The sequence below is a fragment of the Babylonia areolata genome, chromosome 30, assembly GCF_041734735.1.
Source record: "Babylonia areolata isolate BAREFJ2019XMU chromosome 30, ASM4173473v1, whole genome shotgun sequence".
NCBI lineage: Eukaryota > Metazoa > Mollusca > Gastropoda > Neogastropoda > Buccinidae > Babylonia > Babylonia areolata.
This window is the reverse complement of record NC_134905.1, coordinates 10677167-10695862: the sequence shown is the minus strand read 5'-3', so window position 1 is coordinate 10695862 and position 18696 is coordinate 10677167. Positions and strand designations below refer to the sequence as shown.

General features: G+C 41.1%; 1 protein-coding gene across 4 annotated transcripts in view; it reads right to left on the bottom strand.

The window, feature by feature from the left end:
* Positions 1-18696, bottom strand: part of LOC143275197 (mitogen-activated protein kinase kinase kinase kinase 4-like) — a 331965-nt gene that overhangs the window by 288281 nt on the left and 24988 nt on the right. For all 4 annotated transcript variants that reach the window (XM_076579163.1, XM_076579166.1, XM_076579165.1 and 1 more), the window contains exons 4-5: positions 1244-1288; positions 497-577 (exon numbers count right to left, since the gene is read on the bottom strand). In XM_076579163.1, coding sequence (XP_076435278.1) covers positions 497-577; positions 1244-1288 — 126 coding nt within the window. The remainder of the gene's footprint in view (positions 1-496; positions 578-1243; positions 1289-18696) is intronic.

Genomic DNA, 18696 nt, shown 5'->3' with positions numbered 1-18696 from the left:
TCCCTGCTCTTGCACAATCAATCGACCGCAGAACCTTTAGCTAATTATTTCACACTTTACCCAGCAGAGATGGATGCTCATAACTAGTTAGTAGCCATAATCCCGAAAATAATTCTCCACATCACTAGTGACCAACAATGCCAAGGCTTTTGAAAACGCATAAATATGTGGCCCTGACACTTTGAAAATGGAAAGAATGCACTGTGTATTCACTGTGGGTCCTTGGGACATTCTAAAATGTCAAAAACAAACAAAAACACATCAAAGATTAAAAAATCAGTCTGACCTGATCACCTGCTATGAAGAAGAGTTCCTTCCCTCAACCACTCCTTGACCCAGAAGGTATGCTGCCTTTGTATGTATGCAGCAATGCAGTTTTGATTAGAATGTGCAGCATTAGAGTGTAATCTGAGATGCTGCAGCGACTTACAATAAAAGATCTCAGGGACTCCAAATATTTTGAACTAAACAGAATGTACTGTGTTGTGATACTCACCCACAGCTGGTCATCTTTACCCGGGGGACCTTTCTTAATGAACGCCCCATAGTATGTGGCAATGTTTCGGTGATGAGAGAACTGCAAGACCATACAAAAAACATCAACAGTCAAGACTGACCATGCTCATAAATAAACAAATGAACACACACACAACACACACCATCTTCCACACCAACACTGAAGCAAGATACCAAAATCAAGCTTGCACGTCAGTTCTCAAATGGCTGGATAATTACAACAAATAACAAAGCCGTTTCATCCTTATCAACAATGTTTGTGGAGTGTGCAGTACTGCACCATATAAATTCTGCATCAGGCAAAACAGCAGTTAGCAAACACAAGGTACCTGAATCCCCACCCCTCACCCCCTCCCTTCCCCCATTTCCCCTCTCCAACCCCGAAGAAAGCACATGCATGATATATGAACACAGAAGCATCATACAGGTAACCATATACTGAAACGGCATTACCATTACTATCAGTAAGTCAACAATATACTTTCATGATTTAAGGGTGGGTCTTGAGGATGTGAAACCACTTACAAGCCACAACGATATAAGACTAGAGGCAGAAGATTTCACAAATACTTATAAATACAAGTGTCACAGAAATCAAATAACCAAACAGATAAAGTTTTCTTGTTTTGTTTTTTATTCTAAAATAAAATAATAAAAAGTCAAATCAAGTCAAGTAAATCAATCAATGAATAAACATACAGAAACAACAAAAGATTTGAAAACTCACCCGTTTGAGCACATTGATCTCCAGTTTGATTTCTTCCTCTTCATCCTAAAAAATAAATGACAATTTTCCAAAAACATAAACTCCTGTTCAACAGTGAACATATTCTGACAAAATACATCCACAACCTGTGTATGTAATTCACAATTTTTCATATGGACTACAAATTACTGACTTTTTAACCTTAGCTCTCTTGCTATCCCAAAGAAATTTATGACAACAATTATTCGGCTCATGCAAGAAACAAGGTGGTGGATCTGGTATATTTGTTTGTACTAATAGTAGATGCACAATCTTTGAAACAGCCAATGATTTTATTACAGTTATTTTTCCACGGGGTGTAAGTTGTCATTTTGACCATGATCTGAGTAATTTCTGGTTTATGCTCATAATTCAAAGTAACAATATCTGCAGTCTTTGTAGAAAACAGAATACCAAGAACCTTGAAGACTACTGGATTCCAGACCAAGTTAACATGAGGCATATATTTTATTCTTGAGTTTTTCCTCGTGCCTATCCAAACCATTTGAGTTTTGTCTTAGTTAATTTTTAAGCCTGATATTGAAGCAAAGTATTTTAAACATTTAACAAATTCTTCAAAAGACCTTTCACTTCCATCTTAAAAGACAGTGGTATCATCTACAGAGACAATGATGCTTCTGCATCTCTTGTTAATCTGATACACTGGCCATACGTTTTGGTTTGAGCAGGGGGGAATCCTAAGCATTCGGGTGTCAGAAGAAGAGCGAAGTTGGCATGAGGGTATGTAAGGATGAATGAGATCAGAAAGATACAGTGGACCAGAAGTCTCAATGGACTTAAAACAAATAGAGACGATTCTGTAAATAATTCTTTCTTGAACTGGGAGCCAGTGAAAGGCATGAAGGACAGGAGAGACGTGATCAAATTTAGAGGAACAAAATATAAGACGAGCAATATTGTTCTGGACTTTCTGAAGCCCAGCAATTAGGTAGCTGGGTGAACCAACAAGAAGGGAATTACAAAAATCCAGGCGGGACAGCACAAAGACACAGAGGAGAGTTTTGATTGCATCTTCAGACAGGAGATGACAAATGGATGCAATTCTGCAAATTTCAAAGAAACACAGTTTGCATAATTTGCAACATGCTGTTGATAGGAAAGAGACTGGTCAAGTATGACACCAAGATTGCAAATGGAAGAGGAAAGAGGAATGTTGGTGCCACTGAGGGAGACTGAGGAAGGAAGAGAGACTGAGTGGCAAAGTCTTTAATCTGTGAGGAATACATGCAGAGGCTATCTACAATTTCTGCTCTCCTTATGTTGATGATAGCTAGCAGCAGCACGGCCACGATGACCATTTCCCCTGGAACCACCTCTCCTGGCTGAGTTGTAGTACGGAGCAGATTGTGAATTTCCATAGCTACCATGTGAACTGGCCACTGCTGGACCAGCATTCACAGTGTTGATCTGTGTACACTGTTCCAGAAGCTAGGATTTTACTTGTTCATACTGTAGTACTTGGGATGTTGCTTGCTGTAAAGTAAGGTCAGCTTGCAGCTGAAGCTTTCCTGACTGTTCTTTGTCACGAAATCCAACAAGTCGATCTCTCATCGCACTGTCTTTGTCTGCAAAATGAGCATGTTCACTGAGGTCATGGAGAGAGAAAATGAAGTTTCTACATTTTCTCCAGCACCTTGAGATCTCTGGGGAAATACTGCTCTTTCATGAATGACACTGACTTCTGGATTGAAGTGCCTGCTAACAGTAATAACCCTTTCACTTCTGGAACTATATGTGAGTTTTGCAAAATCACCAACCGCTTTCTAAAAAATAAAAAAAAAATCACAAAAAATTTAAATTATGCTCAAAAGTATATGTCTGCTTGAAGGAAAATGAATGTAGAATATAATCATCATAACTTCAATGTTAACAGGATGAGATAACTCCAAATCAGGGGAAGATAATATATACACAGAATATTTGGGGGGAGGAAAAATCAGGTTTGTTTATTTTATGGGTGGAAATAGTGCAAAAATATTTGCAAATGTACTTGATACAACAACCAAAAGCAATTAAATTGTTGCCTGCACTATCACAAGGTTTTAAACATAAACACTGTAGATAACCACTCGCATACACACACACCCCCTCCCACCTGAACACCCACAAACCCTATTACACAATAACGCAAAAATCCAAACAATATTCTGGCTTGAAGCTTTCATCTGGAGGGTTTCGTAGTATAAAAAACCCAATATGAAGGTTTCAAGCTAAAACACTGGGGATTTTCCCCCACTTCTAACACGACCCCACCCCCTTCCTGTTGATACACCTTGTAGCATGTAATCATCATCAGAATAACCAGAATCACTTCAGTTGATCAAAATCACTTTCATTTTCTATCATGTTATTGTAGTTGCTACTGTTGACATTGTGCAGATAATCAAACAAAATTCTAACCACCTCTACTGTACTTTACATTCTGGCAGCCATGTTGACATGCTCAACAGCTTTTCACTTTATAAACCACAAAAAAAGGAGGAAAAAAAAAAGCATCAAAATCAAGCCAAAACTTGCTGAGAAATGGCTTGGAACTCTTCAAGGCAGTCACAATTAAAGGAGGTAGGTGTATGCAAATGAGTAGCTGGACACCTGATTATGCAGAACTTTACCCCTAAACCGATATCCATGGTCAGAAGTGAAAGGCTTAAACACTTCAACGACGTCTTCAAATATATGATTCAGACAACCTCTTGTCGAGATTTTCATTTCTATGAACATTGAAGGTCCCATAGATTTTTTCTGCCTCTTCTCCCATTGAATAGATCAGTGCACTTAATTGTACATCAAAGTTTTCCTAAGTTTTGCAGCAGTCCAGTATCAAAGGAATCTCTCTCACCAAGTGGCTGTTGGCCACACTTGAGACCATGAAAAGTTAAAATCATCAGGCAGTTTGAATGACATCTTTCTTCTCTTGAACTGAATTCCACTGGAGGAATGTTCCTTAACACTGCCACCATGTAAGGGTAGTCACGTCTGAGCTAATTCAGAAGTAAATGAAGACAAAATTTTGGCAACTTTTAGTAGATCAATTCAGTTGAGAAGGTTAACGACAGATAAATCAGAAATGAGGCTGGGTGGAAATGACCCATACAACAATAACTGAACGCTGCATATGTTGTCTGCTATGATACTATTACAGTTGAAATTGTCCAAAAAACAAAAAGCATATGTGCACATGTACAATACTGAATTCAGACCTGGGATATAATGGTGAAAATAAAAATGTAATGAAGAAGTAAGCAAAATACATTTTTGAAAAGTTCAGACATATCTATAATTTTTTTTTTTTTTTTTTTTTTTTAAATGAACTTAAATAGACATCAGTAAAAGTCAGCAAAATGTAGACCAAAGTAACTGGCAGGTTGTGCATTGCTTTTTAAATAAAATGACACGACCTAATACAAAGGATGTTGTCTTCAATACAGACACTAGCGTGATGTGTCTATATCAAACCCGAGAAGAAAATCTTATTCATGTTTTGAATATAAGCTTATGTGTAGTTAGAGACTGTAGCACATGCAACAGTGTGGTTTGACAATTTTTCACAAAAAATCTTAAAGCTTTGACAAGGACATCTCTCGATTTATTTTTGTTCATACTAAAAGCTTTCTTTCCATGACTATGATTAACATCTGGGTATATATCTATGTACTTGAGAAATGTGTTTAAGTTACTTGGAATCAAAATATCAAATAACCTTAGATTCTGATGATCTGACACATAGATGGTCTTCATTCATCAAATTAATTCAAACACTTAATTAATTGCAGGCCAGTTTCCATCTGTAAGTGTCTCTAATAAATTTGCTTGAACTTTAAGCAGTGTATGCATTCAAGTCAGCTGGATTTCAGTGAATATCAATTTCAACATGTTGGATATCACACAGTGATGCATACAAGTGGCAATGCTGAATGCACTAACTTGTAACTTATCTAATCCATCCTTTCAATCAATTAAGTCTCAGACTGCTAGAATAAACATGGAAGAACAAGAGAGGCAAGGCCTTCAAGACTCACTTGTGATAAACTTTTTTTTTTAAATCTAATCGTTAAAATGTGTTCTGTATTTGTTATTATAAAGCTTCGGGTTAAATGAAACAGAAAAAAGTAAAAAAAAGACCTAACGGCAGATTTGAACCCCACGTGTTCGGGTGAGAAGAAACTGTCTTACCCATTACACTATCATGGCTCCTTACCTAACGTTAAAAAATATACTATTTAAACATGCTTTTTCAAAGGGCGATAAATCGATTGCGGTATTCGCGGTGAGAATGCTTTTAAATCATATTATTCTGGTGAATCTTGGACATTCAAAAAATCTTCAAGGGCAATTAAAAATTCTTTTTAAGTCTGCGGTAAAGGAGACTTGGTAAAGGAGACGTGACTATCACCCCAATCACACTGCAACATTTAGCCGTTTTCTCTGGATCTAGATAGATGTACAAGTTTAGTTACACCCCGTTGACACAATCAATTCAATTTCTCTTTTATGTTCATTCTAGTTTCATAGTTTTAAAGTCGATATGAAAATTGAGTATTTTGTTAAACTAATAACATGTAGAGCCAAGTACAAGTACTTCTAAACGTCGTATGAAGTGAAAAGGACTTCATTTTGAGAAAAGTCAAGACTGGAAATTGTTATGCTTCATCAGTTCAAGGGTATTAACTCTCATGGTTTATTATTTTTCACTGTGAATTCCGACTCATTCTGTGGATATTTTTATGGCAGTTTGGGGCATAATCCAGCAAGTGATGAGGCATTCACAAATCTTTCTCTGAATAAATATTTAACAGTCTCCTTCTCCAACTTTCCATCACATGTTATTGTGTATTGTCCACTTAATATAGGATTGAACGGGCACGTCAACAACTTGAAACAAACTGGCGTCGTTCGCGTTCGCGAAGAATATGAGCACGCGCTTTGAATATGTATAAATATGTGTATGCAACTGATTTTTGCCCATGACCTTCAGGGCTCAGCCAATAGATCTATAAAGTCCACTCGTCGTATTGATTTTAGTATTTTCCGAAAAATACCTCTTGGGCAAATGAACAAAGTGCAACCCTGTACACTGAGAGTAAAACACACAAGCTTTTTATGTATTGAGTATAATTTCAAAATGTAATGTTTAACCCTTTCGCTGCCAGGAAAATAAGATTTAAGTGAAATCTATTTGCCAGGGTTTTTTCACAAAAAACGGGTATAAATTTTCCAAAAATTCTGTGCTCTTTGTTATTGGAGAAAGACCCATAAAAGTATATATTTTCTGAAAGGTAAATGAATAAAGAATACAAAACACATGCTGTTTTCCCATTTTATATATTTTTAGTGACATGCTGTTGTTTTGAAATCAGTGTTTTGTTTTTTGTCACATTTTCAACTTGTTCATTACAAACATTAGTCAGGTAATTTGCACAAAAACATCATATTTTCTGGACAAATGGATATCTGCACACACAAAATCATACTAGAACAACCACAATATATATATATATATATATATATATATATATATATATATATATATATATATATATATATATATATTTTAAGAGATAGATACACAATACAATGTGACTTCTCCAAGTGATAAGATGGATGTGAGGCCATGCCCCCTCAGTCTCCACCCCCCTCCTCCTCACCCCTCTCACACGGTCACTTGATTCAGTTCTCATCAGACTGCGTTGGCTGCGTGCCAAGAATATCGCTCTGCTGCTAATTCGGTCATCTGTCGTCTGCTAACATGTGTACAGCCGGCATCACTCACTGACAGTTGCATCTTGGCCACTCTCTTCATTATTCATTTATTTTCTATCAGGTCGTCCTATAAATGTTCATCTCTATCTTCTCCTTCGAATTTACGCTTCAGTTCTTTCTGAGCATCAGCTAAAGAAAGAAATCATGGTTGATTTAGTTCGTCACGATCGCATGTCCTGAGCACGGCGTCAGTCCGACATTTTGTTGAGCGAGCGAGGAGAGAAGGCAGGCAAACACTTGGACAGTGACCCAACCAAAACGTTCAAATAAAGGACTGCTTCATGACGTAGATGGGGTTTCTAGCTATGAATAGAATCTAGAGAGATTCCCCAGGCTAAAGCTACCACTATTTTTGCCAAGGAAGTCTGACTCACCTGCTTCACCTTTAGATTCCTCTCAGCCTGCCTCTGATCTCTTTCATGCCTGCCTGTTCAATGCTCAATCTGTCTGCCCTGATCAAAAGACTGACTATATTTCTGATTATATTTTTGAAAATAATTTTGATATCGTATTTCTCACTGAAACCTGGTTGAAATTACAAGGTCACGAACCCAAAATTAAACAACTGACCCCCCCTGGATACAAAACCAAGTCACTTCCTCGACTGTCTCGTGGAGGTGGCATCGCCATCGTCTACAGAGACATCTTGGAGTCTTCCCTTTCCTTCTCCCATAACCACGCCTTTCCACATGACACTTTTGAAATGCTCGAAGTCACTCTCAATGTTCCCGGTCACTCAATCATCTTCTGTTGTCTCTATCGTCCTCCTCCTAGTCGTAAAAATAACCTAACGTCTTCTCTGTTTCACGATGAGTTCCGAACATTACTTGATTACTACAACCTTCGTTCTGGCAAACTTATCATCCTCGGAGACTTCAATTTTCATTTCAACAACCAAACTTCCTCTGATGTCAAACGCCTATGTCTATCTCTGTCCAATCATTCTCTCTCTCAGCTCGTTACAGAACCAACACACAGATCTGGCCATACGTTGGACTGGCTCATCACACGTGACTCCGATGCTATGATTGCGTCAGTGACTGTAACTGACGAACTCTCTTCCGACCATTCTGCTGTATTATTCTTGCTTAATATTTCAAAACCTACCAGAACCAAAAAATCCGTTACTCGTCGCAACCTGAAATCCATCAACATTAACACTTTTTCTTCTCAAGCTGCTGAACGCCTTTCCAGAATTTCTTCCCACACCAATGTCTCTACACACTACAACTCTGTCCTCTCTCAACTGCTGGATGAACATGCACCCCCCACTACCCGCATGCTCCCTGATAGACCTTCCGCCCCATGGTACACACAAGACATTCGATTTGCAAAACGCAAACGTCGTCAATTGGAACGGCGATGGCGATCAACAAAACTGAAAGTCCACAATCAAATCTTCCGAAAACAAATAAATAAAGTCAAACATATGATCTCATCAGCGAAGACAAACTTCTTTTCTTCTCAAGTTCTCGATGCCACATCCACCAAATCTCTTTACACTATCATGTCAAATCTTCTCGGCACTGCAAAAAAGACTCCTCTTCCTTCTGCCTACACTTTATCTGAACTCCCCAATGTCTTCTCTTCTTTCTTTTTTTGACAAAGTCCAGAATATTCGTACCATCTTAGACCAAATGCCTTTCCAACCTACTCATCCTGATCCTCAATTCAACGGCACTCCTCTCCATTCCTTTAATCCATTAACTGAAACAGATGTCCATGAAATCCTCAAAGAAATAACAATAAAATCCTGTGAGCTCGATCCTATACCAGCCTCTGTTTTTTCTCAGTGTGTCTCACAGCTTCTCCCCACAATCACCAACATTGTCAACTCATCCCTTCTCTCTGGAACGTTTCCATCCACTTTCAAAACTGCAATAGTCCGGCCTCTTCTGAAGAAATCCAACCTTGACGCAAACATTTTGAAAAACTATCGACCAGTTTCTAATCTTCCATTCCTGTCCAAACTCCTTGAAAAAGCCGTCCTGAAGCAGCTCAACAATCACCTTTGTTTCAACAATCTCATCCACCCATTTCAGTCTGCCTATCGTGCTGACCACAGCACCGAAACCACTCTCCTCCACATCCTGAATAACCTACTGCTAGCGTCCGACTCAGGACAGATCTCCCTTCTCACTCTTCTCGACTTGTCAGCCGCCTTTGACACGATAGACCATTCAATCCTTCTTTCCCGTCTTCATTATACATTTGGTATCAACGGCACTGTTCTAAACTGGTTCAAATCGTATCTCACTGATCGATTCCAGTCTGTCATTGTTGATAATTTCCAGTCTGAACCCGTTAAAATTGAACATGGAGTCCCACAGGGATCTGTTTTAGGCCCAGTGCTCTTCACACTGTACACTGCTCCTCTCGCTGAAATTATCAACCGCCATAATGTCAGTCATCATTCTTACGCTGATGACACTCAACTCCAGAAGAGTGATACACCTGAAAAACTGTTGTCGCTCTTGCAAGAAACATCTAACTGCTTCCTGGATATTCAAAATTGGATGACTCTAAATAAGTTACAATTGAACGCGGACAAAACTGAAGCAATGATCATAGGAACTAAACAAAAACTCTCTTCCATTACAACTAATACAATCAAACTTGGCAGTACATCCATCCCTCTGTCCACTTCAGTCAGGAACCTCGGCGTTGTCCTTGACAACACACTGTCCATGCAAACATTTATCAATCAGACATGTCAATCCTGCTACTGTCAACTGCGGCGCATCAGTTCCATCCGGAAATATCTGTCCACTGACGCAACATCTAGACTTGTCGTTTCTCTCATTCTCTCTCGCCTTGACTACTGTAACTCTCTATTGTCTGGTTTGCCTGCTTCATCCATTCAGTCCCTTCAGCGCATACAAAATTCTGCTGCCCGACTCGTCCTCAGAAAGAAAAGATCTGAGCACACCACTCCTCTTTTGCAACATCTCCACTGGCTCCCTGTCTCACAGCGAATAAAGTACAAGATCAGCACTCTATGCTACAAATGTATTCACAAATCAGCCCCTTCCTATCTCTGTGCCTGCCTTCACCTCTACACTCCATCTCGCTCACTACGATCAGCTTCGGATCCACTCCACTTACATATACCCAGATTCAAACTCTCGACTGTTGGCCACCGTTCTTTCTCTGTCTCTGGACCTTGCAATTGGAATGAACTTCCTCTTTCGCTTCGTCAAGTCTCCACACTCAGCTCTTTCAAGTCTGGCCTTAAAACCCACCTCTTCCCAAAGTAGCCTCCCTTCCCTGCCTCTTCCTTGTCTTTTTAGTTTTTTTCAGTTTTAGAGTTATGCTTGCGTGAGAATGACTGGTGCGAAAGCGCTTTGATTTGTTTATGCACAAGATTTAGCGCTATACAAATACCATTATTATTATTATTATTATTATTAAACCAGGGAAAAGTCAGAATATTTCGATGACGAGTTATCTCGTCATGCAGGCAGCAAAGCATACATGCTTGCCATGACGAGTTATCTCGTCATGCAGGCAGCCTAGGGGTTAAGATGAGAAAGATCAGTTTAAAGCAAATTAAGCCCCCTAGCATTAATTACAGATTAATTTCCCTTTTTTACTATCTGCACCAAAGACATGCAAAATAAATATAACTTCCATGCTTAGCAAAAGAAGTTCCTGTTTGAGCAAAAAATGATAAAAATGACTGCTCTTGTTGTTGTGTCAGAATATCAGATCAAAGTGCCAAGTTTAGCGAATAAAAAAATATATAAATATAACAGTAAATGCAGTTTGCATATAATTTGGCTTCTTTTTAAATTTTTTTGTGCCCATCCCAGAGGTGTAATATTGTTTTAAACCAGATGACTGGAAAGAACTGAATTTTTCCTATTTTTGTGCCAAATTTGGTGTCAACTGACAAAGTATTTGCAGAGAAAATGGCAATGTTAAAGTTTACCACGGACACACAGACACACACACAGACAACCGAACACCGGGTAAAAACATAGACACACTTTGTTTACACAAGTGAGTCAAAATTGAGTTTGTCAACTCTTGCTGGGATTCCATCCTTGGCTGCATGTTCAAACACTGATGTGCTTTTAAACATTGAAAATATGTGCCCATGTTTATTCATGGTTGGTGTCATCAGTGTGTGGAATTTGTGGAAAGCAGAAGTATCCACCAGTCTTGCAAAAAGTTGACAAGCGTCTCAAGCTTATGACTGCTGAATCCACAACACACACATACACACACACCTCTGACCAATTTGATTATTGTATCATATGACAAAGGTGAACCAAAAGTCTCAATCTCTGGGCAAATGTGTTGCTCATGAGTGAGGATATGCTTGTAAAAAAACAACTGAGTTCACGCTGCCTGTGTGATGCTGCAAACTGCTGGATGACCAAGTTTCTGATCAATGTTGGAGCAGAATTCACACAAGCAGTCTCTTCTTCTGTTGGATGCTGATGGCATGACATCCAATAGAAACATCCTTGCAAACACTGTTCATAAGAGGAGAGTTGAATGTGATGGGTTTTTTCAGTGAAGAGGTGAAATACAGACTTGACTGACCTCTCCATCACTTTTTGGGTAATCAGATCTGAATTGCTTCCACTGTAGCCAATAATTTCTTCTCTTGGCAAGACAGCTAGATTCTTTCTTTTCTTAAAAGGAGGAGCTTGTACCATACTCCGTGTTTGGTGATACATATACTTAACATGTAAAACTGATGCAAACTAGGCCTATCGGTTTGCTCTGCTTGGCCAAATTTCGCACAGCTAACAGTGAAACAGTCTTACCCGATCCGCTCTTTGCCAAACGCCTCTAAAAGCTATAAGCGCTGAATCATAGCATTTGGAATATTCATCTTAAAATATTAATAGTAATAATACAGTCCTTGTCAACCACCAACAAATAAAATGCATTGCAACAAGCCCTACATCAAAATATCTTCTCTCTTCAGTAACTTATGCTAACAAATGCTGATTATTGAGAAATTTCTGGAAATTTTTACAGCCATGTATCCTTAACTGAACCATGTGATTGGAAAACAATAATCATTCACTTTTCCTTCACTGACATCAAACTGTTGATGTATATGTATGGTGCATTTGCCGCGGAATCAATGACTACAGGCAATTGAATTATTGCAGGAAATTTCTGTCTTCGTTGGCACCATTCCTTCCAAATCTAGTGGCATAAATAGTAATGCTGAGAAAAAATTCAATAACCACAACTAATGCAATTATGCTTGCACAAACAAAAAGTTGAAAAAAAAAAGCTCCATATCTGATGTATTCGTTCTGTGCACTTCAAAATAAAAGTTTTTTTTCTTGCGTTTTTTCTATTTTGTTGTTTTTGTTTCTGCAGAATTGCATGAAAATGATTCATAGTACACAAAAAACAATGAATATATATATATATATATATATAGAGAGAGAGAGAGAGAGAGAGAGATAGATAGATAGATAGATAGATAGATATCAGGTTTTGCAAAATAATAAAGACTTACAAAAGTAACACATTCAATCTAACCACAAAAAAAGTTTTCTACATATATTTTCAAAGCACTGCACATATATAGTATGATTAGTGCTTTACCATAATTTTTAATTTTACTGAGTTTTTGTCTCTTTTGAGCTGTTTTGATAAACAATCAAAACAGAGATGGTTCTGTTCTTTGTAGCGGGAATTCTTGAGGGCTTGGAGCACGGAGAGAGCGTCTGAGAACACCACCACCTGCCCTGTTGTTCTTGTGGAGTTCTGCGAGACTGTTGTGGCTGCCTCACAGAGGGCTTCTTGCTCAGCTCGGAAGTTGGTGGAGTATTTTCCTCTTGGGATTGCAATTTCTTCATCTCCGTCTTTGTATCGGAGGAAGATTCCAGCTCCACCATCCCTTGTTGCTTCTGTGGCGGAGCCATCTGTAAAGACATGGGTCCAGTCTTCCTGGGGGTACTGGTTGCAGATGTACTCCATGGCCAGGGCCTTCCTTTGGGTGTCTGACTGTGTTCCTCTCTTCTCCACTCCGGGAATGCTGGTGACAACTGTGGGGAACACCCGCCTCTTCCAAGATGGGTGGGTGACATTTGCCAGGATAGGCTTTGCTTCGTGTTCCATCAAAACTGGGGTTTGTCTTTTAAGGCATCTTGACTGAAGGATGAAGCTGCCTCTTTTCACCCGGCTCTTGGTGGGTCTGCTCATTCTGTTGTTCATTGGATGGTTTTCAAGGCATTTAAATTTTGCTGCTTGGATGAGGATCTTTGTGTCCCTTCTGTCCTCCATTGACTGTAGCCCAGTGGTACTCCTCCTTCTTCAGGATTGGGGTGGATTTCATGGCGCCAGTTATGACACGCTGAGTTTGGTTCTGTATCTTGTTGAGATGGTTGAGGTTAGACTTTGCAGCTGATGCCCATGCTGATGTCCCGTACTCAACTACAGATTGGACTCTCCCCATATAGTCTCTTCAGGATACATTCATCAGCCCCCCAGTCCGTCCCTGCAAGTTTCTTCATGATCACAAGTCTCAGCTTGGCCCTGCTACAGCATCTGGTGATCTGCTGTTTCCAAGTGAGCCTGTGGTCAAAGGTCACTCCCAGGTAGGTAGGTGTGAGTTCCTCTACAAGCCTTTGGTTGTTCAGTGTCAACTTCGTCTCTTGCTTCTTGCTGGATAGGCTGAAGACTGTGTAGGTTGTTTTGTCTGAGTTGACAGACAAGCCATTCCTTGGTCCAGTTGCTGATCTTGTTGAGCGCAGTCTGGAGGCGTACCTGTGCTGTAGTGGTGTACTCTTCAGATTACCAGGTCATCTGCGTAGATCGCTCCTCTGACCCTTCTTGGCAGTTCTCTGACGTTATCTATGAAGATGAGGAACAGCGTTGGCGAAAGGACTCTTCCTTGTGGTACTCCCTGTCTCAGTACCTTCTTGCTCTTCTGGCCCTGAATCTTGACTCAGGCTTGGTGGTTGTGTAGGTACTGGCTGATCCAGGTGTACATCCTCCCAGACACACCACATCGCCATAGTGTGAGCCTGAGTCCATCCTTCCAGACTTTGTCGAACGCCTTCTCCATGTCAATCCAGACAGCAAGCGTGTACTTTTCTTGGAATGCGTCCTCAATGCTTTGGGTGATGAATGTGATCTGGTCTTCTGTTGATCTGTGTTGGCGGAAGCCTGCCTGTTCAGGGCTCAGCAGCTGATACTCCTCAAGGTGCCGGACAAGCCTAGTGTTGGCAAGTCTCTCCATCAGCTTTCTAAGCAGCTTGTAAGGCTGATGGGTATGTAGCTGTCAGCCTTCGACTTGTCCTTTCCCTTTTTGTGAATGGGGATCATGTCTGCTTCCCTCCAGCATTGTGGGACTGATCCTATCTTCCAGCTGGATTGTTAGGAGGACTGCCTTGCTCTTCATCCCAAGATGCAGAATCATTTCGTTTGTGATTCCATCTGGTCCAGGTGACTTCTTCAGGTTGAGGCTCTGCAATGCTTCCTCCAGCTCTTTCTCTGTGAAAGCTGTGGTCATGACTTCCTCTTGGGGCTCTTTCTCATGGAGTTCACCTTGGGCCCTGTGCACTGCAGCTCTATGTTCAGGAGGGACTTCCAGATTGCTGATGTTTCCATAGACGTCTATGCAGTGGTCTGCTGCTTGCTTTCCAGAGAGGTAATTTCCATTCTCTTGTATTGTTACTGTGGTGTGACGTGTTGTTTCGTTGCTGAGGGTTCTAGCCAGTTTCCACAGCTTGCTGCCATCCTTGTCGAGATTTAGGCTTTCAGTTTTCTCTTGCCAGCTTTTTCTTGCAGCTTGTGCGCAGGACAGCTTGTATCTGGCAGTTACTTCCTTCAGCGCTATGTTCTTCTCCAGTGATGGCTGCTTTTCTGCTCGGCTTTTCTGGCTTCCGTAACAGCATCTTCCAGATTCTGGAGTTCCTCCGTCCAGTAGGGCTTGTAGTCTTTGCGTGCTCCTCTTGGGATGGATTCTATAGCAGCTTTCAAGGCGGCCTCTGTGAAGTCTTGAACCATCTTGTTTGACCCCTTCGGCCTGATGTTGATTGGCTTTGTGTATGTATCTGTGAGGGTCTCAAAGAGAGTCCAGTCCGCCTTTCTGTAATTCCAGCGTGATCTCCTGAAGGAAGATGCTCTGTTTGACTGGCAACAGAGTCATGAACGAGCCTTCACAAAACTGAAAAATCTCTGCTGTCATCATCCAGTCCTGAAATACTATGATGTCAAAGCACCAGTTGAAATCCACTGTGATGCCAGTCCGCATAGACTGGTAGCAGTTCTCATCCAGGATGGAAAACCCATGGCACACAGCTCATGATCCATGACTGATGCAGAAAAATGCTATGCCCAGATAGAAAAGGAAATACTGTCCATCGTCCATGCCTGCAAGAAGTTCCACTGCTATATCTTTGGGAAAGAAGTCACTGTCTACAATGACCACAAACCACTGGAGCAGATTTTCTCCAAGCCACTTCTGTCAGCACCAATGCGACTGCAGTGCATGCTACTTCATCTGCAGTGGTACAACCTGCAAGTGAAATACCGGAGAGGCAGTCAGACTGAGCTTCCAGACACTCTCTCACATGTGTACCTTCCTGGATAACCTGCTGAAATAGCACATATAGAGACAGAGAACACATGGAATCTCAAAAGAAATGTACGGACAACTTCAGGAGTGCTCATGACAATAACTTGGACAGTTGCAAACTCTGATTCCGAGTGGCTGGCCAGACAGAAGAAATGATGTGCCTGTTGAGATGCGACAGTTTTGGGACTCAAGAGACGAGCTAGCTGTCTCTGACAGCATCATCTTCAAAGGGTCCAGAATCATCATACCAATCAGTCTCAGAAAGAAGATGCCGAGTCTCATTCATGAGTCTCATTTGGGTATTGCAAAATGCAAACAGCGAGCACGTGAAGTGATGTACTGGCCTTCAATGAACTCAGAAATTGAAGACAAAATCAAAAACTGCAGCAAGTATGCTGATTACAGAAGGAATCCATCTGCTGAACCCCTCCTGCCTACACCTGTTCCAGACCTCCCATATGCCGCAGTTGGAACTGACATCTTTGACTTTCAAGGCAGAAACTACCTTCTGACAGTGGACTACTTCATCGAAGTGGATGAGCTCAAGAGTATAAGCTCTGAGTCAGTCATTGAAAAACTGAAAAGTCAGTTTGGCCGTCATGGGATTCCCTCCACCTTGAGAAATGACTGTGGGGCTCAGTTCACCAGCTGTCAGTTTTTAAATTTCTGCAACAACTATGGGATCACCCACAAGACATCAAACCCTCACTTCCAGAGCTCCAACAGTGAGGCTAACAAGCCATTCAAACAGTCAAACGACTGTGGAGGAAGAATGAAGACAAACACTTGGCTTGTTGGACTACAGAACTACACCTTTGGATGGCATCAATCTTTCCCCTGCGCAGCTCTTGATGGGACGGCGACCAAGGAACAAACTTCCAACCACTAGAAGTCTCCTTGCCTCTGCATACGACAATCAAGACATCAAACAGCGCATGAGGCTTGAGAAGGACATGCAGAAATTCTACCACGACAAGCCAAGCACTTCAGAACACTCTGCTCTTCACCCTGGGGATCAAGTTCGCATGACTCCGCTCCCAGGCACTAAAGAATGGAAACCAGCTGGGGTAGTAGAGCATCATGCATCACCAAGATCCTACCTCATACGGTCTGAAGGAAACACTTATTGACGCAACAGACGTCACCTACACTGCTTGACACAAAGAGCAAACGATGGACCTCCAACTTCACCAGAGCTGTCAATCATGCCTGAAGGTAATTCACTGCCCGAAGAACCAACAAGAGTTTCAACCCCACCCGGGCACCCTCAACAGTCAATACAGGATCGCCACACTGACGTCACCTACCGAACACGCTCTGGACACGAAGTTCACCCTCCTCAACGACTCAACCTGTGACAATTCAGATCGCTTCGTGTCTAACTTCATCACAATAAATACTGTTGATGCATTTATGTTATTTGGAGTTTGTTTTAGTGTTTGAAGTTTAATTTTCATATAAGACTTTGTTTCTTTATGATAGGGGAGATTAACATACTTGCTGTGCGTATACTCGCACTCGTAAACGGGAGGCACCCGACAGAAAGTAACTCTTCTGTCTTAGAGACAATCACTTGGCAACAGAGCAACAATAATGAACATGTCTACCAATCAACGCCTGATCAACATGTTACATAATCACTGCAATACACCAAAGAAAGTATTGACGTCAAATGCTATGAAAGTTTTTCTTCAGTGACGAATTCTTCAGTGATGAATATGTGCAATTCTTCAGTGATGAATATGTGCGACTCTACTAGGCATTTGTTCTGTGTGTGTGTATGTATGAATATGTGTGTGTGTGTGTGTGTGTGTGTGTGTGTGTGTGTGTGTTAGGATTCACGCACAGCAAAATTGTAGTTTTTCTTTACTCCACCATAGTGCCGTAGTCTGGGGTCTTGAATCGTAGAAACTACGGAAAAATTGTAGTATCAGGCAGACCAGCGAAATGATATTCAAATGAGAGACAAGCGGCCCTTTGAACATCAGTAATTATTTCATGCAAGTGATGCAGATGAATCTTTTGGTACTTTGGCTGTAATTCCCAGATCTAAATAACGTACACTAAAACTGCTGCCATGAAGGGAATTGCGCATCCTTGCTGACGCATCCTTGCTGATGTAATTTCAGAAACAGACTCAAAGTCAATTGCTACAAAGTTTTTGTCACAACTGCTTCAAGGCCATTGTTGCAAAAGTAACAAAAATTTGCAGCCCCAGGCTTGAGGCAGAGATGGTGATCGCATGCGCGTGTGTGTTTGTGTGTGTGTGTGTGAACACACCTATGCCTGCAAGCGTGCAACTGTGTAATGTGTGTGTGTGTGCATGCACATAACCCCCTCACCCCCCACCCATATGTGTCATCAAACCCAAAGGCCTGTTCAACAGATGGATTTTCAAGTTTGTTTTGAAAGAGGACAGCATGCGTAAGTGAATGAGATCCAGAGGAATTGAATTCCAGACAGAAGGTGCTTGAAACTGAAAGGCCCTTTAGCTAAATGTCTTTGAAGAGGTTTTGGGAACTCGATGGAGCTTTTCAGCAGAAGATCCAAGAAAAAAGGAAGGAGTGTAAGTATAAAGCCATTAAAGGACAGTAAATAAGTAAGAGAGGGAGAGATCCTTCAAAATGATCTTCTTTCTTTCTTTCTTTATCCGTCCTCTTGTACCATCTAGGGCGTCGAGGGGAGAAAGAGCTGACGGGCCCTGGCAAGCTGGAAGGCCTCGTTGGGTGGAATGTTGTGGGTCTTCAGGGTTTCTTTCACACCGTCAATCCAGGTCTTCCTTAGTCTTCCTCTTGCCTTGTATCCTGATATCCTTTTGTTGTACGCTTTACTGGCCATCTGGTGAGGTGCCATACGTGTTAGATGTCCAAACCATCTGATCGTTTGCCTTTGGATATGGTGGAGGACAGGTGTTGTTCCCACCATTTCTCTGATCCTGGTGTTTCTGATCATGTCCTGTCTGGTCTTGTTGACGGCTCTCCTCAGACATCGCATCTCGCAAGTGGTTATTTTGCGTTCCAGACTTTTTGTCAGGGTCCATGTCTGGCACTGGTAGGTCAAGGTGGGGATGAAGATGGAGGTAATGAGTTTGGCT